General features: G+C 37.2%; 1 protein-coding gene across 1 annotated transcript; it reads right to left on the bottom strand.

Annotated features, from left to right (window-relative positions):
* Positions 1-96: 96 nt before the first annotated feature.
* LOC127633592 (metalloproteinase inhibitor 2-like) lies at positions 97-26,995 on the bottom strand. The gene is made up of 5 exons (XM_052112805.1): positions 26,569-26,995; positions 6,379-6,479; positions 5,919-6,030; positions 4,594-4,718; positions 97-2,907 (listed from the first exon to the last, which is right to left on the bottom strand). The coding sequence occupies exons 1-5, from the start codon at positions 26,693-26,695 to the stop codon at positions 2,710-2,712; spliced, it is 663 nt and encodes a 220-aa protein (XP_051968765.1). The 5' UTR covers positions 26,696-26,995; the 3' UTR covers positions 97-2,709.
* Positions 26,996-27,956: the final 961 nt, after the last annotated feature.

Below are 27,956 nucleotides of genomic sequence, written 5' to 3'. Positions count from 1 at the left end.
AAACACTTTTCACTTGTCAATGGTAATGTGCTTTCACAAATATTGGTAGACTTAAAAAGTTGGTAAAAAAGTACCAATGGGACGAGCTGATGTAGTTTAATGTTTTATTTGGTAATATTGTATATTTATCTGTCAAGTAAACATCCACATGGGTATTACACAAAGAATCAAAGACATGCATAGTCTGGTTCTTCTACCACAACTCTCTCATGTGGTTCAGACACAAGAGCTCTCACATTCCTGCACTTTTCAGCAAAATATTAAAAAGTTAGACAAAAGACTGGTAAAAAATAACACGATCATATAAATCAAAGGTAATAACACACATATATATAAAAAAGTAGAAACATGGAGAAAAAAAAACCCATTTAACTTATGCTATTTAAGTTCAATAACAATTAATACAAAGCAATTTATGTAGTTATAGCTCAATGTGTTAACCTTGTAGATTTTTGTAGCCTATTCGAAAGACTTCAAGCTTGTTTATGACAATGCTTCTGGCATGATGAAAGAAAAGGATATTGAAAAAAATCTTAATTTAAATCACACATGAGCAAAGAATAAGCATCATACACATTAGTGCTTGGAACACTGATAGCCAAAATATAAAGGCATGAATTTAACTAGCACCCAAAATAATGCTCCCTTTGTCAATAAAAATGATTGCAGTGTTGATTTTATACAATGATTGTGATGCCTTACAAAACAATGGCAGTATCTGCACCAACTGCACCCAATCTATCAACACTTTTTGTTGTTGCTTCATCGGCGGTTCTGTTTCTTCTCTCTTTCTCTCCATCACTCTGACCACATTGTGCCACATGGCTCACCCTGACGAAGCGCCTAGCAACTAGTATTCTAAAGTCTTACCCTTAGTCAATCACATGACTTGGCAACGCCCAATCAGGGGACAGCTGCAACAACCCAACTCTGTGCCTTCCTCTCAAGCTGCCAATAAACTCCAGAATTTATTGACATCACAGGAGGAAGGAAGTCCTGCCTTGGTTTCCTCATTCTGTGAGGAGAATCAGAGCATGCTATAGGTCTGTGTCTTTGCATGCCAATCCAATCAGCCTTGTTTTACTCTAGGGCAAAACTAAGGGTCTTCCCATTACCATGGCAACTTAAGTCTTATGTACCTCTTCGGGTGCATAATTAAACAATAAAATAACAATACACAATTTAAAAGAGCTCACGACAACCTTAGATAATTGATGTTTTAATTCATAAATGTATTAAAGCATTTAAATGTGAGGAAAAAAGCAGAAAATGAGAGACAGTCCTCTCCTGGTTTTATTTTTAGAAAGTGCAACAAGTTCAAAAAGAATCATTACTAAACTCATAGTCTTAACTCTTGACAGAGGAATAAAGGCATAAAATGGACAGGTAATCCTATTGTGTCTCATTCACTATATTGCGTACAAATATTCTTAATTATGAGTGCGGAAAAACTTCTGCCATATTTAAATGTTGATGAATCTGGATAATTTGAAATGACGGAGCATATCCCTGCAGTTAGTTATTAGCATAATACATGCCCAAACCATCTCCATATAAGGGCTTTTTGCTCAACCTCACCTGTACAGGTGCAATCTTATGCTCTCTAAAGCACAGCATGATCTAATATATGGAGGCCTACACTACATTTGATTGGAGGCATTTGAGGCAGAATCCAGATCGAGCTATAACACACAATAAAATGTGCTACTCTGCAAAAAAAGAAAGAAAGAAAAAAGATTATGACATTACTCTGAAATAAGTAAGACTTGTGTACACACAATAGTGAATGAGACCCAATGTATGTTTGAGACAAAGTAAATGTTTAGAGAGGTAAACAGGCAAAAAGTTAAGGATGTTTGATTCATAAAAGTTCATAAAAAGTCAAATTTGTATGGAATTTAATGTATATTGCTAAACTATTTATGAACACTGGAACTGTCGTCAGGATAATAGATGTTTACGCTGTTATTCCTTCATTTCGGTATACACGAAGGATACTCCATGAAGCGAATGGACACAATGGTGATGAAAAGCAGTGGATGTGGAATTAATAACATCTTAATATACAACAGTTCAACATCCTGAAATTTGGTCAGCAGCACTAGGAGATTTAGTTTCCCTCACAAATTCATGTCTAGTGACATTGACTTTGGTCTTTTTAGTTTTCCAAACCCCAGCTGTCTTTCAAAAGTTCTTTCGTGGTCCCTGCACATCTTTGAACTATCTGGGAAGTCCTGCCTCACCATTTATCAGTGGACCAATTGGCATGGCTTTGGATATTACAAACTACCTTCCAAAGTAATACTTTCACTGTCACCCCACGTGGGTTTGGACAAAAATGCCAGAAACTGAACATATTAAATGAGCTGAGAGACTGCAATTGTGGGAGATGGTAGAAGACATTTCAGGTCCATTTTGCAAAGAGAAATCTAAGCGCTGTTTGGGGTGGAAAGTGCTCGTTTAAAGATTGTCCCTCACCTGGGAAGCGTTTTGGGGTGCCAGCCTTGGATGGGGTAGTTACTTCACTCCATTCAGTGTCATATTCCGATATCTAATGAAGACTGTACACTAATCTAGCCTTAACATTTCAATTTGGAAGCGTCTAATAGTAGTAGTTTTGTCTTTTTATCAATATTAACTTACACCTTATTTATAATATTTTTAAGAACCTCAGAGCAGGCGATGTGGAGAGGGACAGAGAGAGACAGATTAAGGCTCCTCCATGTCCAGAAACTCTTTCTTGGGTGGAGCGACTCCACGGTACCAGGCGCAGGAGCCATCTCCTCTCTTGATGCAAGCGTAATGGTCAGACTGGCGCCCGTGAATGATCTTCTCCGTCACCCAATCTGTCCACAGACACTCCTCAGGTGCGCTGATCTTGCATGGGAAGGTCGCACAACGTATGATCTGGGTGCAGCAAAAACAACATCCTCTGTTAACGTTGTGATACTGATATTACAGATTATGCTAGTATTTATCAGCCAAACTATATTCAGCTAAAATAACTATGCATATGTTGAATATAAGTAAATTAGACACAAAATAGATAAGGAAAGTATGCATGAAAATCCCAGGAGATCAGTAGTTACAGAAATACTCAAACTGGTCCATCTGGCACCAACAAACATTCATGCGATTATCTAATCAGCCAATCATGTGGCAACAGTGCAGTGCATAAAATCATGCAGATACGGGTCAGGAGCTTCAGTTAATGTTTACATCAACCATCAGATTGGGGAAACATTTTCACCTCAGTGATTTGGACCGTGGCATGTTTGTTGGTGCCAGATGGGCTGGTTTGAGTATTTCTGTAACTGCTGATCTCCTGGGATTTTCACACACAACAGTCTCTAGAATCTACTCGGAATGGTGCCAAAAACAAAAACATCCAGTGAGCGGCAGTTCTGTGTACAGAAATGCCTTTTTGATGAGAGAGGTAAACAGAGAATGGCCAGACTGGTTCAAATTAATTAAGTCTATGATAACTCAGATAACCGAACTGTATAATTGTGGTGAGAAGAAAAGCATCTCAGAATGCTATTCTGAGATGTGGGCTGGTGCTGTTTTGGCAGCATGAGGGGGACCTACACAATATCAGGCAGTCAGTTTTAATGTTGTTGCTGATTGGTGATTGAGATTTGCCAGCAGTTTCAGTCGAGATGGTGAAAGCGTAAGAAATTGGATGAGTTGACTATTCATCCATAGAGAAAAATAAACAAACAACAGTGGTTTTCAATTATATTTCTTAAGTTTAACCCCTAACTCAAACATAAACCTAACCATTATTTCCAAGCCCTTACCCAAACCCAAAACCTTACCAAGATTTAGGAGAATACATTTTGTGTACCACTGAAGAAAGACAACATCGGGTAAGCACAGCAGGAGGGAAGCATATTACAGTCTATTGATATACATCAGTCAATTTGTTCACCAACTTTCCTTTCTTAAAAAGTGAAGATGAATAGGAGGCTAGCTAAAAGTTGATCCCCTATTGTATTAATTAAAAATTACATTTGTTGATTGGTTGGTCTACGTGAGAATAAAAGTCATCCCTTTTTGTAAAGAGCCAAGTCGTACAATAATTTATCTTTCTGCCATCTCGTACAAATTATTCTGAGTTGTCATGAGACCATGTTGCCAGTTTTGAAGATTTCGGTCTTTATCAATAAATAGGACCAGTACTTGCATGCCTATTGCACCTACATATGTGTTTCATGTGGTAACATCTAAAATTAACTGGATTTATTAAAGTCAAAATAATTATTCAACAACACTGAATCATCTGAATACATTAGTTTACACCAACAAATATAATGTTATGGGTTATATCAGGTATAACTAGCTCTATAAGGTAACAACCTTAAAGAGAAAAAAATAATTTTTCAGCATGCCAAGATAGCTGCCTGGGGATGTTATCAAGATGGCAGCTAGGTGGTCTGAATTGCCTTAAAGGGCCTTGCAGGGAAGGGTGATCCGCACTTATGCTTAGGCTAGGGTTAACTTAACCCTAACTCGACTAATGATCCATTGAGAGAGGCAGAAATGAAAGAATTCCAGTGCACTGAACAGCCAACAGTAATGGTTATTATGTACCTTGCAGTCACACCCCATCTGGTAGCGCTGACTGAGGCTCTTCTTCTGGGTAGCACTCATGGATTCCCAGGGCATGATGAGATCACAGAGAGTCACATGCATCTTGCCATTGGACTCTGCCTTGCCTGAAACACCATGTACAGACAAAACAACCTGAACAGTCTGTGAACATCTTATAGTCATGGCCACAGTGAGGTCCATTAGACAAAGTAAAGAAGGATAGAAAATAAAACAGCTCACAATAACATGACAACAAGTTGCCATGTTTATAAAGCTTTGTTTTGTTCAGGAATGATTTGTTCCCCTCTGTTGGTCAACTATTGTGTTGTATTATGACTGAACCAAGTTATGGAGGTCACTGCAAATTCAAAGTCTGGATTTAGAAAAAAAAGCTACATGCAAAGCTTGCAAACCCTGACAGAGGGGAATAGGAGTAGCTAACCACGGACTTCACAGAAAATGAGGGAGCATACAAATACAATGACTTAAGCAACCTCAAAATTGTTTCTTTTTGGCTTAATGCATAACTTTTCCCACTCTTAAGGTCTGCTTTGGTTACAATCTGAAACCTAGGTAGTTTCTAATGCATAAGGAAACGTGTGCCTTGAAATCACAACGTCAGCAGTTACTCTGAACTAAAGGATCAGCTCCCTCATTATTTTACCTCCCCTCCTCCTCAAAAACTTCAGCTTTTAAAGGCAATTGCTACCCTCCACAGACCTCTGCCTTGTCAACTCTGTAATTTGGGCTCCGCTGTAATGGCCCGAGAAGGGGAAACCAGAAGATGTCTGTGTTCATCTTTTGACATCTTTAATATTTTGTTTTTTTCCCCCCTTCAGAGCTGCTTGCTCAGCAAGTTCATTAGAGAAGCATGTATTGAAATCCAGCTGTAAATTTACCATACTGTATATCACTAAGTCAGGGTTTGTAAACCTCTGTTCTTTCTAAAAAGAGATGGTTCACTTAAAAATGAAAATTCTACCTTCATTTACTTACCCCCATGTTGTTCCAAACCTGTATGACCTGTATGAGGAGATGTTAGGCTGAATGTTGTCCTCAATCACCATTCAGTAACATTGCTTCTTTTTGTTCTCATGCAATGAAAGTGAATGGTGACCGAGGCCAACATTGTGCCTAACATTTCCTTTTGTGGTCCATGGAAAAAAGAATGTCATATGTGTTTGGGTGAATAAATGATGACAGAATTTTAGAATTGGCAAGTGCTTTGCTATGAAGGCATTGTGGTTAGATTGTGGTGGTTAAACATATCAAATGACACATTACTTGACCAAAAAATAACCTCATGGCTGAGAAATCACTTTTACCTGAGATGAGGTACTCTTTCTTGCCATTAGTGTCCAAATTCGTCACCCCACACACGGCAGATGAGGGCGCAGTGAAGACCACATCGATGTGGTGATCCGGGCCTTTGAACATCTGAAAGAGGAATTTGTAACTTGCATTTAAAGGAATTGGTCACCCAAAAATGAAAATTCTGCCATAATTTACTCACCCTCATATAATTTCAAACCCATATGAGTTTCTGTCTTCCATGGAACACAACGTCCATGGATGTTATGCAGAATCTTATGGACTGATAGCCTCTGTCACAATTCACTTTCATTGTATGGAAAAAAGAACAGTATCAACATTTTTCCTCTTGTGTTCCATGGAAGAAAGTTTGGAATGACACGAGGGTGAGTAATTAATGACATTTCACTATATGTTACAAAGACAGCTGGATAGTCTGAGGTAACACATATATTTATCCTTTATGTCCCTTACCTTAATCTGCTTAATCTCATACTGAATCCGCTTGATGGGGTTCCCATAAATATCATTCCCAGAATCCACTTCTTTTTTGCCAACCACCTTGGCCCTGATTACTGCAGGAAAGAGAGATTAATGAAAAGATTACTTTCATGAACTACCTGCCAAAAAACCTTATATCAACATTGTGAGAGAGCAAATTATTTAAAGGAAATTAAATTAAGGAAATAATTTATATATATATAAAAACCCAATCCCATATATATATATATATAAAACATTTTTATTTCCTTAATTTAATATATATTAATTTATTCATGCTCATGTTGTTTCAAAGCCACCTGTCACTTTCATCGTATGGGGAAAAAAAGATGCAATGAAAGTGAATGGAGACTGAGACTAAGAAACTGCACATTTTTGTGTTCCAGAAAAGAAAGAAAGAAAGAAAGAAAGAAAGTGATGTTGGTGAGTAAATGTTGACAGAATATTAATTTTTCTGATTTTATGTAAAGAACCTATCAAAAATTTAAGTTTTTGTCCTAACAATTGGCTGTGATTAAGTCACATAGTGCAAGAGTATCTTGTGTGAATGTTAGCTTGAAATAAAATGCCAAGATGGTGTGGTGGACAGGACAACTACTGAAACAGATGAAGACAGCACCTGGCAACAGATCATGATTCAAATTTAATTTCTCTTAAAAGAAAAACAATTGTTCTGTGTAGTAAACAAAAAAGGGTTAGTGTTCCCCATCACTCTACATTGTGTGAACTAATGCATCACTTGAGATGCACTGTTGGTTAGCTAACATGCTCAAGCTAGTGGCAACACAATCACATGCGTTTGAAACATAATTTCAATTAATTGAAAAATTATCAAATCTTCCGTAGAGACCATCCATTTGAGACTATAGTACAAAAATGAATACACTAAATGGCATATGTATATACATGTTGCCATCCAGGGGTGGACTGGGAAGAGAAATCGGCCCGGGGTTTTACATGGAAACTGGCTCAAAAGCTGTTGAGCAAGTGGAGTTAGGGAAATCTGGCTGTCTTTTTCTGCATATTGCTGCCCCCCTACAGCATAACGCAGCGGCCCATTTCAGCTTATCGAGGCCTATTCGGCCCCGTTTCGTGGCCGCCCCTTCGGGAAAAGTACCGGTTCTCCCGATGGCCAGTCCGCCCCTGATGCCATCTATTAGAATATTTTTTTTCTCAATTTTATTACTGGCTCTTGAATATTTACTTTAAAAATCTTGAAGCAATGTTTAGCTAAGAAACAGTTGAAGCATACATGGTTTCTATTAAATTTTGTTCATATTAATATTAAACTTATTTATTAATAATGTTTTCAATGTTTTCAAAAAGAAATGCCATGGGGAAAAACACTATAAAGGGGTGCCGTAGTTCAAAAAGTTTGGGAACCACTGCTCTGTGCCACCTGTCAACTAAGGCCTTGTCTAAACACCAGCAAGAAGCCTCTCTCATATTTAGAGAGTCAAGCCCCCAACCCAATCCCATTTCCTGCAAGTGGAGCATTTGCAGCTGTCCAGCTTTTATTAAGCTCTTTTTGTCAGGTCAGCCAACATGTGGCAGATACGCCCCTGCTAGAAACGCTGACACATGACAACCTTCTGCTGACTCACTCATTCTCTTGCCTTTTATATTCACCAATATTTTCCTTCATCATTTTAAATGGCTGTTATTTTTTCATTAAAGTATTGGACGGAAACATAGCATGGAACGTGAAGGGATAGTTCACCCAAAATAAAAATTCTGTAATTATTTACTCACCCTCGTGTTGTTCCAAACCTGTATGACTTGCTTTCTTTGGCAGAGACTGCAAGACAGTTGTCCATGCATTTAATAAGCTTAAAAAGGCTTCAAAAGCACCATAAAAGTATCATAAATGTAGTCCATACAACTCGTTCACTATGTTCCGAGTCTTCTGAAGTAATACGATAGCTTTGAGTAAGAAAAAGATAGAAGCTTAAAGGAATAGTTCACCCAAAAATGAAATTTCTCTCATCATTTACTCACCTTCATGCCATCCCAGATGTGTATGACTTTCTTTCTACTGCAGAATACAAAGAAATATTTTTAGATGAATATTTCAGCTCTGTAGGTCCATACAATGCAAACTAATGGGTGCCAAAGCTCCAAAATGCACATACACACAGCATAAAAGTAATCCATAAGACTCAAGTGTTTAAATATATGTCTTCTGAAGCGATAGTATAGGTGTGGGTGTGAAACAGTTCAATATTTAAGTCAGTTTTTACCATACATTTTCCTCCCTACCCAGGAGGTGGCGATATACATGAAGAATGCAAATCACTAAAAACAAATGAAGAATGTTAAAGTAAATGTGGAGAGTGATAGTGATAAGGACTTAATATTGAACTGTTTCTCATCCACACCTAATATAATGCTTTAGAGGATATGGATTTTACCACTGGAGACTTATGGATTACTTTTATGCTGACATTATGTGCTTTTTTAGCTTCAATATTTTAGCACCAATTTACTTGAAATGTATAGACCTACAGAGCAGACATTTTCTTGTAAATCTTTGTTTCTGTACAGCAGAAGGAAGAAAGTCATACATAACTGAGATGGCATGAAGATTAAATGATGAGAATTTTCATTTTGGGGGGAACTATCAATTTATGTTGTTATTCACTGATAATATTTCCTTTCATTGAGCTGTTAACAGCTACAACTGGATCATTGAGTCCTTGAGTTGAATGCAAGAACTGGACTAGTCTGGAATGGGAACAAATTATTTAGACCAGTTGTGCAAACAAGATCAACTGATTCATTGAAAATAATTGAGAAGAATTATTTGTTTATAATTCGACATTGCTACTTCTCTCATTAACTTGCCAAGGAAAGCTAGGAAAGCTTAAATTACAGTCTCTTTCTGACACTACGTTGTTGTATGTCTTGGAACACAGCGTGCCATTAATATTAACTATTTTTACAGTGTTTTGCATCTTTTTTTAAAGCTTGAAGGCATCAGTCCCAATCCGTTGTGTTTGCATGGAAACTAATATGGATAACAGTCTTCAAAACTTCTCCTTTTATGTACAATGGAAGAAATACAGTTTGGAACAGGAAGATGAGAAAACAATAACAAAATTGACATTTTTGCCTATCCCTTTATGTGTCTGAATGGATACTGCTATGGGATAATACCGCTTCAATGCTAAACTTCGATGCCCTGTAACCTTCCACAACCTCATACGTCTCACACAAACAGCTCTGCTGTGACAGAAGCGTAAACAGAACTAAAAGCGCTTTAATATAAATTGTATATATTTAAGCGCTTTTGCAAAGTAAACAAAAGAATAAGCAATTACAGGCTAATGTTTTCCTCAAGGCTAAACATGTTGGAGTAAACGGTGGATCATTTCTTCGCTTAAACTGTTTATGAAGTTGTCTAGAAATATAATGAAAGTCATAGTTTTTAGCAACTTATTCACCCAAAAATAACCAGTCCTTTCCATGTGAGCTGTGTGCATATACATTTGGTGACCTAAAATGAGAAGCAGTGTCAATATGCAACATTAATTTAAGTTGGCTGAGCCTCTGGCAAGAGCAAGAAAGGGGGAGAGATATTTTAAGATTTTGGAGTATTGCATGTCAGTGGCAGATGCACATTGCACAAAATGACCCAACTGAGCACCAGTGATGAAGTTTATTGTCCTTTATTTATGCATCAGCTAATGCAGTGGTTCAGGACTAGATGTTACATAGAATGTTTTTATATTATATTTATAATACATTATATAATAAATTGGATTTTACAAACAAGTGGTGAAAACATTACCAAACACATTTCACATTTAATGTAGTCTGTTTTGTATTTTCATTCACTTTGCATAGTTTCGTGCACAACTTTCAACGGTAAGTGTATATCATGCAACTTGTCCATGTTGGGATTAGTCTCATTTGATTAGCTTTGACCAAGTGACTAATTAATTTATGCCCAAATACAATATATAGTCTGACAGCATGGCTTTAAACATCAACAACAAAACAAAAGCATTTTCTCCTTTTTAAGAGGTGATTAGCCTATATTTTGCTGTCCTATCCAGGGGTAGTTTGCCAATAGTTTGTTATAAAAGTGTAAGACAGGACAGACTAGTAATTTAGCATAATAAGGGACCTAAGTTCAAAGGGAACGTGGTTTCAAATCTGGACCAAACATGTCTTATTTTTTATAAACTAAGCACAATTGCAACTGCGCTTGACAGCTATTACCATGCATTGACTAAACTAGTCAATGCAGTAATTGTAAACCAGGATTCCAATTACAAAGCAATAAGGCCTCTTCAGCTTGAGTCAGAGAAAATATATTCAGAAAACTGACCTAAGGTCATTTTAAATAGGTCTGGAGTATTAACATATTAGCTGGACTACTAATTCTTAATCCCACACATAAACAGACAGTCTTTCTGTAGCATTTGCTTTGCCAGTTATTTTGATCACTTTCTGTTTTGTTAGGACAACTTGTTTTAATCGAGGCATGCTCAGGAACATTTCTGCAAAAGTACTTAGGCAGATGCTGCAGTGAAAAAGAGATACAAATGGAGCACACTTTATGGGACATACTGGACTTTACAAGCTTAAACTCTCAGGGTTAATTAAGATTAAAGTCAATGTGAAACCAAGATCCCAATCCATTTACTTGTGTAACCTGACATATGTCAGAGTGAAACATGATATTCAATTATAAAAAGGATAAGGTGGGACTTGATTTTGTCCATCCTAAATTGATAGAATGGTAAAATATGTGCGTTCCATACCAGAGTTTGCTAAAACAATGCCTAAAAAACTTTTTAGCTAGGTTCAGATTATTCAATAGCCTGTGCAGCCCAAATAATGACAGCTGAAAAAGAAAGAAATTTCAAAGAAAGAGCGAGCTACACTGCCAGGCCAAAAAAAAATAAAAAGTTGCATACTCTAATATTTAGTTGGACCACCTTTAGCTTTGATTTCGTCAACCTTATGCAACGTCACAACATTTAATTCCATCCAGAGTTTATTCATTTCCATTAATCTTTCGACGATGCAAGAGTCGAACCACTCCGTAAAGTCTTCTCCAGCACATCCTAAACACTTTCAATGGGGTTAAGGTCAGGACCCTGTGGTGGCCAATTCATGTGTAAATATTATTCCTCATGCTCCCTGAACCTCTCTTTCAAAATGTGAGCCAGGTGAATCTTGGCATTGTCATCCTGGAATACGCCCGTGCCGCCAGGGATGAAAAAATCCACTGGTGGGATAACCTGGTCATTCAGTACATTTAGGTAGTCAGTTGACTTTATTTTATTGCTGCATAATGTTGCTAAGCCTAGACCTGACCAATTGAAGCAACCCCAGATCATAACACTGCCTTAGATCCAAACATTAACTTTTTTTCGGCCAGGCAGTGTATTACATTTTGATTACAAAGTCAAATGTTATTTTTATGTGAAATAACGTGCACCGATGAAATGTTCATTAAAAAATGGAACTTGTATTAAGAAAGTAAATGGCTAATTTTAATTTCATGATTTCAAGAGGGATAATTTACCCCAAAATGAAAATTCCTCATGTCGTTCCAAACTTGTATGACTTTCTTTCTTGCATGAAACACAAGAGGAGATGTTAGGCAGAATGTTATCCCCAGTCACCATTCATTTTCATGAAATTTTTTCCATTCAATGAAAATGTTGACTGAGATTGTCAATCTCTAACATTCTGCCTTTTGTGTTCCATGGAAGCAAGCAAGTCATATGGGTTTGGAACAAATTTGGTCAAATTTGATGTCATATTGACATACTCAAGTTAAAGGATGAAAAGAGGGAGCAGAGACAGAGAAACGTGTAACAGCTGCATACAGTATTTTAAGGCACTTGCTCGCCATGAAAAATATGAGCAGGGATATAGGATGCAGAGACAAAAAAATAACTAGAAAAGGAAAACATACACATTCACATGCTCACTCTGCTGGGTTCGCAGCCATTAGTCTACACCCAAGGGTTCACTTTATGAGCTGGAAAGGACACAAATATGAAGGGCTCACTGCTCTTAAAGTTAACAACAGCCCCCTCCTCATCCTGTCCAAGTTGCATGCTTTTCTGTGTACATCAGGGATTCTTGTGTTTATCAGGGAGACATATGCTATGACTGTGCCAGGTCTGTGCCAAAAGGCTGCCCAATTATAGCACAATATCAGCTTATTCTAAAACCAATTCATTGTTGTTCCACTTTTCCTTCCACTATTAAAATAGGTCATGTCATCTGTCTGACAAGTTAAGAGACAATCTGTTTTGCACCTAAAATTTCAGCTGCATAATGCTGGGCTTAAACCATTTTGAGGGCAAGGAGGCCTCACTTCTACTGGTGAAGTAATCAAGCAGTTCTCAAAAGGATTTTGCGAGCATCTCATAGTGAGCAGCTGAAAAGCAGTTGCAACTACCACACTTTGCAAACGTTATTCGATAGTATCATGACAATCATGATTTCAACAACTTCATCTAAAACTTCAAAGCTTCTGTAGATCTTTGATCTCATGTCAGTATACTACTTTTAGGCTGATAATAGTTGGATAGCATTTCAAAATGTATTGCCAATATTTCTGGTTTTCTGAAAATCTGCATTGTATAAAAAATTTTAACGGGATAGTTCACACAAAAATGAAAATTCTCTCATTATTTACTCACCCTCATGATATCCCAGGTGTGTATTAGAGGTCGAATGATGTATCAGATTTACTGATTAATTGGGGCCGATAGTTGCATTTTTAAACTATCGACTATCAGAATAAATCAACTTTGATAGTGTAACGTAGTTCAATGGAAAGGAGGAGGAGAGAACCGACTTTACAATATAAATAATATTTTAATGAGAAACTTAAAAGACAAACACACACATGACGGACATGTCTGTAAACTATCTCTCTCTCCTGCACCATCCTCCGCAGTCGGCCATTATCCCTCTTGGAGGCTTGATTAGCCAGATAAGGGACCGGGTGTGTAGAATCATGACCCGGCCCCGCCCTCCGCCCTGCCACAGTGCGTGATTGTATATTTATCCCCTCTGGGCTTGCCGTAGAAAGCATTATGGAGCTTCAGTGAGAAAATGAGTTGTGTTCAGTAAACACATCTGTGATAGCTATGATTTCTAGATTTTATGGTCAATAATCCTCTTTATGAATATCGCAGTGTCAATATGCCTTCTTCTTTCTCCCTTTCTTGTACTTCATTCATAGATTTAAAATAAAAATAAAATAAAAGAAATACTGTCTGTTGTGATGAAGCATACAGCCTCTATTTGGCTTAGTAAGGCAGTGTTTTATGTTACCACTGAACAAACACATTTGACCTGTAAAATTAAAAATAGTATTTTAATTCATTTCAGATGGCAAAGGATTTGAAGAAGGTAGCAGTGTGAGAGAAATTTGTTAAAGTATAGCCATGGAAAGTAATAAAAACTATCGGCCATTTAATGATCTATTGGCCTGTTTTTCCACCTTAATTATCGTATCGGCAAAACCCACTATCAGTCGACCTCTAGTGAGCATAACTTTCTTTCTTCACCAGAACACATTTGAAGAAAAGGTCCTTGAAAATGCAAGTAAATGGAGATTTCTCTTTTGAAGCTCCAAAAATCACAGACAGTTAGCATAAACATGATTGATACAACTCCAGCGGTTATATTAATGTCTTCTAAAACAACACAATTGCTTTTGGTGCAAAAAATATACATATTTAATACTTTTTAAAACTCTAAATCATGCTTCCATTCAGGACTGTTATGCGCATGTTTTGTAATGGCAGTGGCACTTGAAACACGCAAAAACTGACACACATGCAACACAGCCGGAAGAGCAGCACTGTTTAAAGTCATACACACCTGGGGTATTATGAGGGTAAGTAATTTTCGTTTTTGGGTGAAATAACCATTTAATTAACACTCTACAAGTTATTCTGAGATTTCCGCCCCTTTCCAGCATATGTGATGATGTTGCTTAGAGGAATATTTCTTACTTTAAGTTGCAAATTTAATACTTGCTTAACAGACAATTTTTTTAAAGAACTAATCAAAATTGCATCTGTTTGTCTGTTGCTGTTTATCAGTATCAGTGATTTCACTTTAATAAAGAGTGTTTGGATGAGAGATGGAGAAACAGACCTTATTCACACTAGCATCATCTTTGATTTTAAAAGCAGTTACAATGAGGCTGTGAGGGATATACAGTATGCACAGTGTTTTTGAAAACTCACAAACTCAAGAAAATTCAGTAGATAAAAAACTCCAGAGAACATGAGTTGTGGAAAATCAGATGTGATCAAGGAGATTTTTAAAGGTTTATACAGTGCGTGCCATTGAAGAGATGGCAAGTCTATTCCTCACAGCCTCGTTATCATTCCCATTAAAAATCAAAGATGGTGCTAGCGTGAATAAGGACCATGGAGCGTGTCTTATGCTGCATTCACGTGCTATAGAAATTATCATAAATACAAGTTTCCCATTCGGAAGTTGCACATGAATGACCCATCAAGCCATAATTACGACTGGCAAACTCTGAGATAATTTTAGTAACCTTAAGCATGGCAAAGGAGAGTACGGTTTATGTATTCAATGAAAAGTTGACTGTTAGCACTCGCCATTTTGGTAATATTCATTTATGTATATTAGCAACCATTCAATGCATGTTGTACATTTACAAAGTGAAAATAGTTGGTATTTAACCAAAATTTTAAATCTATTATCGTCAGAAAGCTAACTGAGTAATATGTATTATGGTGCCAAAATAAAAGTTCCTTTTCCCATATGTATAAATGCACCAGGCGTCGCCACAAGTTTCCAGTTCTTTCCAACATCAAAGCACTTGAACACAACGTACTTGTAATTACCACTTCAGAAGTGGGAAGTAGGATCATAGCACGTGAAGGCACCTATGACTTAATAAACCAAAATGTTTTTAATGACTGTTAAAGGAATATTACGGGTTTAATACAAAGTAAGTTCAAATGACAGACGCTGTTTTCAGCAAACAAAGAGAGATCACATGACTGTGCAGAGTTAATCTTTCAAATTCCTCAGATACTTATACTATCTGTAATAGTGTTTTCTCAGAAATAAATAATAACTTATCTTATATGTTCACAGCGTTTGTTGAAATTTCATGTTTTAAAAAGGCTATATATTATTTAATTACCTCCAAAATGCCATTGGTTTACATTACATCTGTTATGGCATGGTGTCAGCTACAGTGGACAGAAAATACATCATTTTGAAAATGAATTGGAATGATTATATTCTTATTTTGAAAAAGAAACATCAAGATTTTTCATCATTTTGAGATTTAGTCATTCAAGGATCAAAGGGTTAATAACAGCTCACTGTTACCGAGTGATGTTCTGCGGTGTCTGTCTTCAGCTTCAGTCCCACTGCTTCATTTTTCCTGCCTGACCCACATTCCTTTTGCCCAATAATCATGCATATCCCACAATGCCTGCTCCCTCCATGGATGACTTACACACTCTCTTACATATGCACATATCATAATCAAAATGTCATAGTTTCCATGAAAACATACCCACCACAAATACTAGCCACATCCTGAGTTTCCATATGGCTGCACAGCTTTTAGCAATCATGACCAGCCTGAGCCCAGGCAGACCACTGCACCAAAAGTCCCCAAACTCCTCTACAACTCCTACCTTTACAGACCGTATTTACTGTCTATAATTTGATGATAACAAAAAATGCCTTGTGAGTATCAAATACAATATTAATTTTAGTTTTACAGATGGTTGTCTCGGGGGGCCTGGGTAGCTCAGCACAAAAAGACGCTGACTACCACACCTGGAATCGCAAGTTTGAATCCAGGGCATGCTGAGTGACTCCAGTCAGGCTTCCTAAAGCAACCCATTGGCCCAGTTGCTAGGGTGGGTAGAGTGACGTTGGGTTAACCTCCTCATGGTCGCTATAATGTGGTTCTCGCTCTCGGTGGGGCGCGTGATGAATTGTGCATGGATGCAGCATAACGCGCTCAACAAGCCACGTGATAAGATGTGTGGATTGACTGTCTCAGACACAGAGGCAACTGAGAATTGTCCTCCGCCACCTTGAGGACCTAGAGTGCATTGGAAATTGGGCATGCCAAATTGGGGAGAAAAGGGGAGAGAAAAAAAGAAAAAATTATGGTTTTCTCTGGACAGGACAGGACAGGTTTGGATGCAAACATCAAGAAATATTTTTGTATGAAGGAACCAAATGATGTAGCACAGCAAGCAACAATCATCTTATAGGGAATTAATAGCAAGTTCTAAGGTAATGTTTTTTCTTGTTTTTTTTCTACGGCATTGTTGATCAAGTTTTTCCATGCATTTGACAAAAATCGATATAATAGTAACCTGTGGTGGGAAATTGTTAGTAATTCTTAGAGTTGCACGATTTGGGAAGTAATAGTAGTAATAGTAAATTGTTTCACTAAAGGGTTAAAATCGAGCAGGGGAATAGAGCGGTTCCCTTTTCACTCTCATTCCTCTGCATGTAGTTTTCGTTGTACCTTTGAACTTGTGCACTACAGAGACAATTCATCACTTTAACTGAATCTCTCCCCTGCTTGTATGAGCCCTTGTATGAGCTCATTGAACAGTGTGAATTCAAGCTTGTTCAGTGCCGGCTACAGCAACACAACCCTTATTTGTGGCTTATCCATCTATTGACCCGATATATCATGTTCACTTCGACAGACAGATGAAGACTGTGGCTCAACTATGCAAAAACCCGGTGTAGCTTGATTATAACTGCACATGAAACATACTAAATGTTTGCACTGCTTTAAGACAGCAAAACAACATTATGGAACACATTGCCTCAAAGTTGTGGTTGTTTTTGACCACTTACAAAAAGTGACTTATGCTTCACATTGCATTGATAACTTATTAGGCTAGTTAAGAAGTTGAATTACTGTAGCAATGAAAAGATAAAGCAGTTGGCTTTGTGTGCACTGTCATCGCTGCCTGTACAAGAAATACCATGCAGATGTTCTAAGATTCTGAGGTTCAGCAACATGGAAAAGGTCTGGACTGGACAAATGAGGGTTGGATACTGTCCACTGCATTGGGCTTGGGTACATAAACAAGGAGAGAAGGCGTGGCAGGATGTGGAGACACGCTGATTTGTGTTTTGAGGTTTGCTGACTACATTTAAATGCCATTCATTTCCCATATCAAAATACAGCTGGGGAAAGATTTCACATTTGGATGTTGTCATGTCACAAGTCTATATATGTCATAGTGTTTGCTGTGTGGGGGAAGCATCCAAATATGAGGGAAGATTGTCTCACGTGTAGCTTGTAAAAGTCACATCCTCATGACAATCTGTCTGACGTAAACTGTGGCATGTTATATGTAATTCAGAATGTGAGGTTTAAATAGCAAATATTAAAGAAATAGTTCAATGATTATGTCATTATTTACTCACCCTTAGAAACTTTAGAAGAATTGTTATGTAGCTATTGCAATACAATGATCAGCCTGATCTCATGAACATAACGTGACTGTGGCATTAGTTTTGCAAATCGAAATGACATGTTTCATTACACATTTGACTGCAGATTGGGTTCAAACGTGGTTTGCCGAGTCCAAAGTCCAACACTGAGGTACCACTGAGCCAATCACATTGAAATAAGTGATAAATGTAGGTGGGTGTGTAATACAAGCGTTTTTCAGATGATATGTTATAATAAAGAGTTTCACTATAATAATAGCTGTGTGAGTAATAGAGCGAAAAATAAGTGTTTATAAAGTCATAATAAGCCATTGTAGTAGTGATTTATGTAAAAGTTAATAAAACGCACAGTTGTTTCTAGTGGTTATATCACAAGGAAACTGTGGCAAAACATAGAACGCAGCACATAAAGTCAGTTTGCAAAAATTGTAGTTACTGTATCACAACCTTCATTCTGAGACAAGGTTGACAATGACAGTTAACAGTGACCAAGGACTGTCAAGCTCTAAAAGGACAACAACAAAAAAACACAGTCAAAGCATAATAAAAGTAGACCACCACATGCTATAAGCTGTTTTTAAATTCTAGACACAAATGCGGGCTAGACAATAGCTTCGGAAAGGGAGGGAAAAATGTATAATACATAATGACAATTATTAATGTAATAAAATAAAAAAATGTAATGTATGGCTTCAGAAGGCTTATATGACACAAGTCAAAAAGTTTTAGCTTATTTTTAAGATTTATGCATTTCAATTTCATAACAAAATTCCATCAAAATTAATTGTTTATTGTGTTAACAAAATTAAATGAATACAAATGTAAAAAAAAAAAAAATTGTTTTGTTTTTTGTTAAAGATTACTTAGTAAATAATAAGTAAATAATAACAGAAATTTCATTTTTGGGTGAACTATTCTTTTTAAATGGCAGACAATGGAAAAGGAAAAAGAACAGGTGATTACAATACGCATATCATGCCAGAGGGAGGTTATAGACTTGCTTACATTTTTTTATATTTTGAGATATTTTCCAAGAAACAATCTGTTCTTGATAACAATTTTAAAGATTTTCCAGGCTATCTATGACCAAGATAAACCAGGTGCTAGCTTTAGAATTACAAATGTTATTCATCCTGCAGTGCTTTTTACTTCTGTCTGGGCTATTAAATGTGTTAATGACCTGCTCTGTCCTATTTAAATGTTTTTTTAATTTAAATGAGAAGCAGCTTATTCGTCTTTACAGATGAGAGGAGATCTATATACTGTGTAGCAGGTGGAACTAATATGTTTGGTCATGACATCAAAGCAGCAATGTTCTGGTTGAGAACAAGGTATGTTTGAAATAAATAACCAAGTTAATAGCTCTGCTCTTGAGACACCTCATTGAATTTGGTCACACAAACATCACATTTATAATGATGAATCAACAAATTGTACAGCCTCTTCATTATTAAAGTTCACCTTTCACTAAAACATGGGTGACCAAAATGTTTTTTCTAGCTATCTTGTTGAAATTGCTGAATAGACTTATAATCTTATGAATGATATATCAGTTTGCAGATCTGTCTCTTCACTTATCAGTATGGCTAGGCATTGGCCAATTTTGAAAAAATATTCTACCATCCTACTCTTACTATTTCTGCCATATGTAGCCATAGTCTACTACTTGGCATGTAACATGGTTGCTTTACATGTTGGTCTTTTTTACTCTACAGATGGTCTTTTCCTCAGCGATTCTTGTACAAAATAAACTGAAATGTGGACCAGACTTTATGCTGCTAGTCAAAAGTTTGGCTTTGCGAGACTTGACTAGACATGACATGCAGATGTGAAGAATTTTCTTTATTTTGTCAATCTACTCCTACAATCTACATTTTGTTATTAATGACCACCATAGAATTGGTGTGTTCATGTACTGCAGTCCAAAATCTCTGGCCCAGCTATACAAGGATGTTGGTAAACTCTACATTTTCAAAGGGCTAACTGTACTCTGATGAGAAATGTTTATACAGAGAGGACTTTGGCATTCTGTACTGGTAATTCCCTCTTTTTTCCAATGTATAACTTCCACTGCCACCCCAAAAGGAATCCTCACCACTTCTTTATTCAGGAATGTTCAGCACCTCACCCGACCCGCTCTCTGACACATTTGACCCGTTTGGAACACATGCCTTTGCCATGAAGCCAGGTTAGTCACTAGACTACTTGCCAAATATGATAGGGCCCTCAATTGGCCACAGAGTTGACATTTTTGGGCGAAATCATCCTACAAATTGCTTACAGTTGTCTATATACACCGATCAGCCACAACATTAAAACCCTGCCTAATATTGTGTATGTCCCCCTCATGCTGCCAAAACAGCACCAACCCGACAGATCTGTACACTATTCTTCTCTTCACAGTTGTACAGTGTGGTTATATGAGTTACCGTAGACTTTATCAGTTCGAACCAGTCTTGCCATTCTTTGTTGACCTCTCTCATCAACAAGGCATTTCTGTCAATGGAACTGCCCCTCACTGGATGTTTTTGGTTTTTGGCACCATTCAGAGTAAATTCTAGAGATTTGATTTTGATTTGACAGTGATTTGAACTGTGGCATGATGGTTGGTGCCAGATGAGCTGGTTTGAGTTTTTCTGTAACTGCTGATCTCCTGAGTTTTCAGGAGAAAATTTACTCTGAATGGTGCCAAAAACAAAAAATATCCACTGAGTGGCAGTTCTGTGGATGGAAATGCCTTTTTGATGAGAGAGGTTAACACAGAATGGCCAGACTGGTTCAAACAGACAAAGACTACAGTAACTCAAATAACTGCTTGGTACAATTGTGGTGAGAAGAACATCATCTCAGAATGTCATTCTGAGATGCGGGTTGACACTGTTTTGGCTGCACAAGGGGGAAACACACAATATTAGGCAGGCGGTTTTAATGTTGTGGCTGATCGGTGTAAATTAAGCTGGGATAGGAGAAAGTATCTTAATGTTGAAAAACACATGAGAATGTTTACCTACTCACGAAAAAAGACATTGCATTCATCTGTCACAGATGTGTCTTTAAACCACTCCTTTACACCACTTATTCTATTGCTTTGCGTGTGATGAATGAATAGCTTTGTCTGTGGTTCTTCAGACAGACAAAACGTTTGAGCTTTGGAATGCATTTTGGACAGCATATTCCCAAAAATGCATGATAACAAAATTCTCATGGTACAACTCAGTTTGGAGTTCTCAATCTTGGGACAACCCTGTCACTGTTCAGACTCTCTAAAAGCATTTTGTGCTTGGCTATGACTAAATAACAGCGAACTGCGAGGTAAATAATGGAGCTGTGTCATTCCCATAAGGAAAGTTAGGAGTGCCATAGTCAAAGCCTATGACAGCACGCCCACAGACCATTCACTGACTGCCTGATGCTTATTGTGTTCAAAATTAGAAAGAGCTGACTAAAATCACCCGTCCCAATCTGATCTGATACAATAAGCACTTTTGAGAAAGAATGAATCACTGTTAGTGGAATCTTTAAAGAAACTCAATGGTGAATTCACTAAACAGTTGTGGCACTTTTGCATGTGGTATTTCAAATCACCTGCAATCAAGTTTAAGCAGGCGCAATCACCGCTGAAATTCAGCTGTGTCTTAAGTATTTCATTTATGTCATTGACATTCTTTTCTGCGCAAACATGCCTGCTTTCTGTACATGTACTGTAAATTAGGCTCATTATAAATGGCACTTTATTCACTTAACATCCATTTCTCCCAGAGAACTCGATAGTATGGAATACTATCGAGTTAGTGATAGATTAGTTTCCCTTAGTGTAAAATGTAGGAGTGGTGGTGGCGTAGTGGGCTCAAGTACATAACTGTTAATCAGGAGGTCGCTGGTTCGATTCCCCACAGCCACCTCCATTGTGTCCTTGAGCAAGGCACTTAACTCCGGGTTGCTCCGGGGGGATTGTCCCTGTAATAAGTGCACTGTAAGTCGCTTTGGATAAAAACGTCTGCCAAATGCATAAATGCATAAATGTAAATGTAAGGCGTAAGCCCCGTCCTACAGTTCAGTGTCAGGATTCTCACTCAAATCATCAGATCCTGCCGGAAAGTGATGACGGCAGAGGAGAGCAGCTTACCACTTACAGCAGGACAGGACCTAAATTGGTGGTGGTGGCGGCAGTGGGTGAATTCAACTTTGTGTAACGAACAATGAGAGACAGCTGTGGTACCTTATAAAGCATATTCTAGATCACGATTGGATGAGATGCCAGAATTGAATGAATGGCTGACGTAATGCTTACTACAAGTTCTCTACAAGAATTATCGCAAAGGCGTCCATTACCGCTCAATGAAAGCAGGTGGTAAACTGAATGTTTACATGTTCTATCAATCATGGCAGCAGAAAAACAAAGGTCAATTGATGGAAAACAGCATTATAACCTGACATAAATCCAGATGGATGGTGTAGTCAGGGGCACTTTCAGCATGATAAAGATATCATTTAAGTGTCTGGATCACAGTAGAGGAGTAATTCTATAAAGTGATAGTGGTCTGCTTCATCCTCCACTACACAGCGCTAAGAACCGACTTCCAAGATCAGAATTGTGCAAATTGCATTCAGCATAGATGTTGAGGGCGTGTTTGCACCGTTGTCTGATTTGCATAATTCCTTTAGTGAATTTGGTGCTAAACCAGTGCAATCAGCAAGTGCAATTCATTCTTACTGAATTCCCCATTTAGAGTATTGTTTAAAGCACAAGCAAAACGGATTATTCTGCTTTGTTTATAATTTTTTTATTTATAATTTGTTTTGTTTTTTAAATGTCTGTGAAATTATCAGTAGGCCTACTTATTACTTTTGGAAGAACAGAAATGTATATAAAAAGCAGTTTCAAAAAACTATAATGCCATTATTTGAATGCATCTTTTTAGATCTATTAATGTGTGTGATGAGGATGGGGAGGAATGTAACAGATAAATCACAATGTGATACAATATATTTTAGATTAACCCACCCCTAACCAGCATGTAAAAATCAAATTAACTGTGGTTGGGTGCTTTACATGTCGGTCACATGGTTTCTTACTGTCTAAGTGGGCGGTTCTTGGCCAAAATGAGCTGCAATCTGTGCCAGACTTTTATGCCATTAGTCAAACGTCTGGCTATGCCAGACTAAGAGAATAAACTGGACTAAGATGACTAAGATTTTTATAAGTCCCACCAAAAGGTTCCTTGTCATTGCCAATTAGAGACTCAAAGAAATACTGGCAAAAACATCTGACAGACTGCAAACGGCAAATGACAACATTCTGGTTTGCTTATTTTAGTAATATGTCAAGTACCAGGTTGAAATATGAGGACTGAATTCATTTCCGGGCTAATAGTCTGTTCAGTTCAGCTGCAAGTGATGAAAGCAGTGAGCCTCATGGAACAGCCAGTAAAGTTAGCTTTTCACAAATAGATGGAAAAAAAAACCTTCTCCCATGATCCAAAAAGCACTGGTTCAGAGCCAGTGAGCTAAGGCAAGGGCGGGTGGTGCAGCCAGAAATTGCGCTTTTCTTACTGCTTAAAGAATGCCATGCATTTTTCTAAAAGGTCTTTGACTTTCATAGCTTTTTCCTCTCTGGCACATCCAGAACTGTCGGCCAGATGTCGGATGTTCTCAAATGGTTTCTGCAGAAGGTGCAACGTTCTAATCAAACTAAGCTGCTCTTTAAAGAACCACAAAATTACAATTCTACCATCATTCTCAGCCTTAGTGTTATTCCAAACCCATATTACTTTCTTTATGCCGAGGATCACTAAAAGATATTAGACAGAATTTTAGCCTTAACGAACATCTTTTTTCCATACAATGATGGTGATTTAAGTTTTCAGTCCCAAACATTTTGCTTAACAGGAGTTGGGATTCTGTTCCAGTGGCAGGCGTGCCAAATCTCTGGACAGCGCTTGAATTGAGCATGAACTAGGAGGGAAAGCCCCAGCGGGATTGAAAACGTTCTTGCAATTTTTTATGCCTCAGCTTTCTCCATCTGAGAGACATATGAAGGCCAGTTGTGCAGGAAGTCAAGACCTTCATTCTTCAGTAGCTTTCTTATTCTCCCTTTCTCACCTCTCTTTGCCTCCCTTTATTCTCTCTCTCACTTCTTTCTCACAGAAAGAAAAAAGTTCTGCATTGTACACATCAGAGTATTACAACAGGACATTTACATTTGCATTTGGCAGATCAATTTACCAAAAGCAACTTACAAAGCATTGAAGGTTTTTATTTTATCAGTCAGTTTGTTCCCTGGGAATCAAACCCATAACCTTGGCAATGGCAATAGCATGCTCTCCCAGTTGAGCTACATAAACAAAAGAAGTTCTTTTTTTCCTTTAATTAGACTCCAAGATTGAAATGTTGTCCTAATCTGAGATGCACTCAGTAACACACTAGTCACAACATTGTGTTGTGCAGAGGATTTCATGGCTTTGAAGTTTGAATCCACAGGCCAGCACACAGAGTTTTGTGAATGTATCATTTTGTTTGGGTTTCAGACTGTAACCCTGGCTATCAATGCAGACATTAGTGTTACATCGAAATTTGCAAAACAACATCTCTCCACTATTCTCCCATGCAACAGGCAGTTTGGTTTCAACAGGTACTTTGGCTAACCACTTTGGATTTTGTACCCAAAACGTTTTGTTGAGACACTGAGTGTCCATGTATTAAAGACACAGTTCACCAAAAATGAAAATTCTGTCATCATTTACTCTTGGGTTGTTCTAAACCAGACAGAATGTTGGTCTCAGTCACAACTCACTTTCACTGTATGGAAAAAAAGATGCATTGAAAGTCAATGGTGACTGAGGCTGACATTTGGGCAGAGACAAGGCCATTCAAGTTTCTAGCAACATGAGGGAGAAATGATAACAGAATGCTCATTTTTGGATGAAAAGATCCCCTTTAGGCAAACGTATAGCATTCTCTGAGACCTAGACATAATGAGCTTGCTTCTGAGAAATGAAACAGTGAAGACAGATGTTAATAGAAATAAACAGGCCACAAATATGTAATGTAATAATGTCATCCTGCACAAGTCAGGCTAAAGAAATGGGGTAATAAAGGACTATACTAAAACACTTTATCTCCTATTTTCCATATAAGCAGAAGAAACATTGATGGGATAGAATGTCTACAGGGTTAGTTAATGTTTGTAAAAAGCACATTAAAGCTGAAGTGTGTCATTTTTAACCATGTTTAAATATTTTCTCATATCCCAGCTTCATGTGCAAAGGCAACTATAATAAGCTATTCATAGGTTGATACCCCCCAAAAGGGTAAACACTGTGGCTCTGTGGTGCTATCACAACATTGCTCTGTTTGTTTGAACGTCCCAGTCCAAAACAGCAATTGCTAAATGGTGTAAATCTGGGTTGGGACTTTCAGTATGGCCAACCAATAGAAGATGGGGTACATTTTGTCCCTTCCAATCAATACTATGCTATTGCAGCCATGGATACAATACAACATAATTAATGTGCAAGTCTGCCGATACAATTAAGCATAATGTGTTTACTTGTGGAACCTAAATACTGTTTTATTGTTGTTCTTGATTGCTTGTAATTATGTATGAACTGTAAGACTGTAAAGTTCAAAAAGTTTTTACGCATAAACACTTCACACAAACAAATTTTGTCAAGTATACGGGTCAATGAAATGGTCTTTTTTTTGTGCAGCTCTAAGTTCAATGTTCAAAATATATTAAATAATAAGCATTTCACACAAAACAGTTACTTGAATACATCTCTACTATAATGAACATGTTTTCAGTTTGTGAGTTCAAAGTCATTTAGATATTTTTTGCTGGGGATTAAAGTCAACAATATCTAAGTAGTGTAATCATCTGCAGATAGTAAATAAATAAATAAATCTCATTAAAGGGGGAACATTCTGAAAAATGAATGTTTTGGAATAATCATTTATTTCTTAAAAATAAATGTTGTCCACCAATTCAGGTGGTGTAACCAGCATGCAGGTAGTTATTCTGATGTCATGTGACATTAAATAAATAAAACAGAGAGGACCCCTATGGCTGTGTATGAGCTTTTAAATACAAATTAAATGAGCTTTTAATACAAATATTTTGACATTTAAATGAAAAGGCACATTTTGTTCAGTCCAAATGTAGTAACTCTTTTAAATAAATCTTTATATATATATATATATATATATATATATATATATATATATATATATATATATATATATATATATATATATATATATATATATTAGTTCAATTTATTTATAAAAATGCTAATGTTTAAACAAAAATGTATGAAACAAACATGAACACAAAGGCTACATTTCTACGAGCTTGACACGTTTTAAACAAGATTTTGACAGATTAATTCAATTTTATCACTTTTAACAATTTGTTAATGACCCATACAACAAAGAAAGCACACAAAAAACAGAGTTTTCAATACCCACAACACAAATGCTGACAGAACTTGTAAACAAGATATAGAAGCCACTGAACGCGCACAGACTGACTGAATCTATGTGTTCTTTTAAATGCATTAGTATGCTACAATTAGTTGGCGTGTGTGCCTTCACCATAACAAACTGTAATCATGCATCCACAATGAACTCGTAACGGTCACAATTTCGCATTGTGACGTAGCAGCGTTTAGAATGTTGAAACGCACTTACCAACATCAGCATTGCAGAACGCCTGTTGAGGATGGACGGGTGAACAACTGCACGCTTCTGTAATCTCTCCCACTCGACACAATATCAGCACCACAAGTGTGCCAATACAGCTCCTGACACTCTTCATTTTTATATTACTTTAATATTTGACTGTAAAATTAGAGGCAGATGACGCAAGTAAGTAGGCTATCTTCTGCAATGTCAACCTGGATCCAGTCCCTCTCACAACCGAAAAGTACACCGTCCACCGCCGTTTGAGATGCCCTCACGTTGAGTATTAGTATTACTGTTGTTGTTTTTTAATTCCTCGGCTCGTTGGTAATAAAGAAAGTGCACTGCTGCTCTATCTTTAATGGTCTTTCCAGTCTATTTCTTTCCCCTGCCTTCTATGGGTGTGTACGCATAGAGAGACCAGGTTCATGCCTTAATACTGTTCTTGGACTCCTCCCTTTAAACCAGATTCAACCAGAGGTGGGCGCTTCGGTAAAGGTCTTCAAAAAGAGTTCTTTCATTCTGTCAATGATTGAGTTTAATACCTATATGTCAATATAACTTTACAAATTAGCTTATTAAATAAAATGCAAAATATATATTTTTAAGATGATTCTAAGGCCCAGCAGAACCCCCTGCCCCTGCATTTTCTTGTATGATTTTGTGATAAATGGCCACTTCGCACTGATTAGCTAAAATGAAAACTGCTCTTACTTGATAATAAAAGTTGATCTAGCTTGTGGGATCCCTCTTAAGACACTCAGTGGTTTATCCTAAAAGCTTCCCATTTGTACAGTGTGGTATGACTAGTCATAAATCAAACATACATGTCATAAACCAGGCTTAAATGGATAATGTGGAGCACTAAACAATGCATCGCAGACCAAAACACAAATTAAACTGCGACTTTTCTACTTTAAAGCCTTAAGGTCAAAAATCTCTTAAGACCAGACAGCCATGATATTCTAAACAGCACTGATGCGGAAAAGACCAGAAAACATAATGTTTGCCATTACCGCAGCATCACCAGTAACTGGAATGATTTGAGAGAAATGATATAGATTCATTCATATTAAAAATATAAAAGTGGAAAGAGAAGTCTACTTTGTTTTTATTATAGTATAATCAGTTTTACATATTTTAAATGCGTTTAAGCTACTCTTTATTTTTTTCATACATTGACTGACGAGCCATCCATTGCATAAACTATGATGATTCTTACTAATTAAAAAGTTAAATCAAGGACTTTAAAGCCTGGACCAAATTATGGATCAAGATATCAGTTCCATCAAATCCTGTATAAAATATTTTCTTTGTTCTCTGTTTTTAACTTTGTTTGTCTTCAGATATTGTCATGGCAGATTCTCCAAAACAGCCATTGAAGCACAGTTGAGTCA

The sequence above is a fragment of the Xyrauchen texanus genome, chromosome 40 (genome assembly GCF_025860055.1).
Source record: "Xyrauchen texanus isolate HMW12.3.18 chromosome 40, RBS_HiC_50CHRs, whole genome shotgun sequence".
In the NCBI taxonomy this organism is placed as follows: Eukaryota; Metazoa; Chordata; class Actinopteri; order Cypriniformes; family Catostomidae; genus Xyrauchen; species Xyrauchen texanus.
The sequence above is the reverse complement of the archived record's forward strand: the minus strand, read 5'-3'. Positions and strand labels throughout refer to the sequence as shown.

Excerpts from the sequence above, each read along its gene's own strand:
- LOC127633592 (XM_052112805.1), bottom strand. The coding sequence starts at position 26,695 with ATGAAGAGTGTCAGGAGCTGTATTGGCACACTTGTGGTGCTGATATTG. Across the intron at positions 6,031-6,378 it reads ATGAGATTAAGCAGATTAAG|ATGTTCAAAGGCCCGGATCA; the intron begins GTAAGGGACATA and ends TTCCTCTTTCAG. Across the intron at positions 2,908-4,593 it reads AGATGGGGTGTGACTGCAAG|ATCATACGTTGTGCGACCTT; the intron begins GTACATAATAAC and ends TGCTGCACCCAG.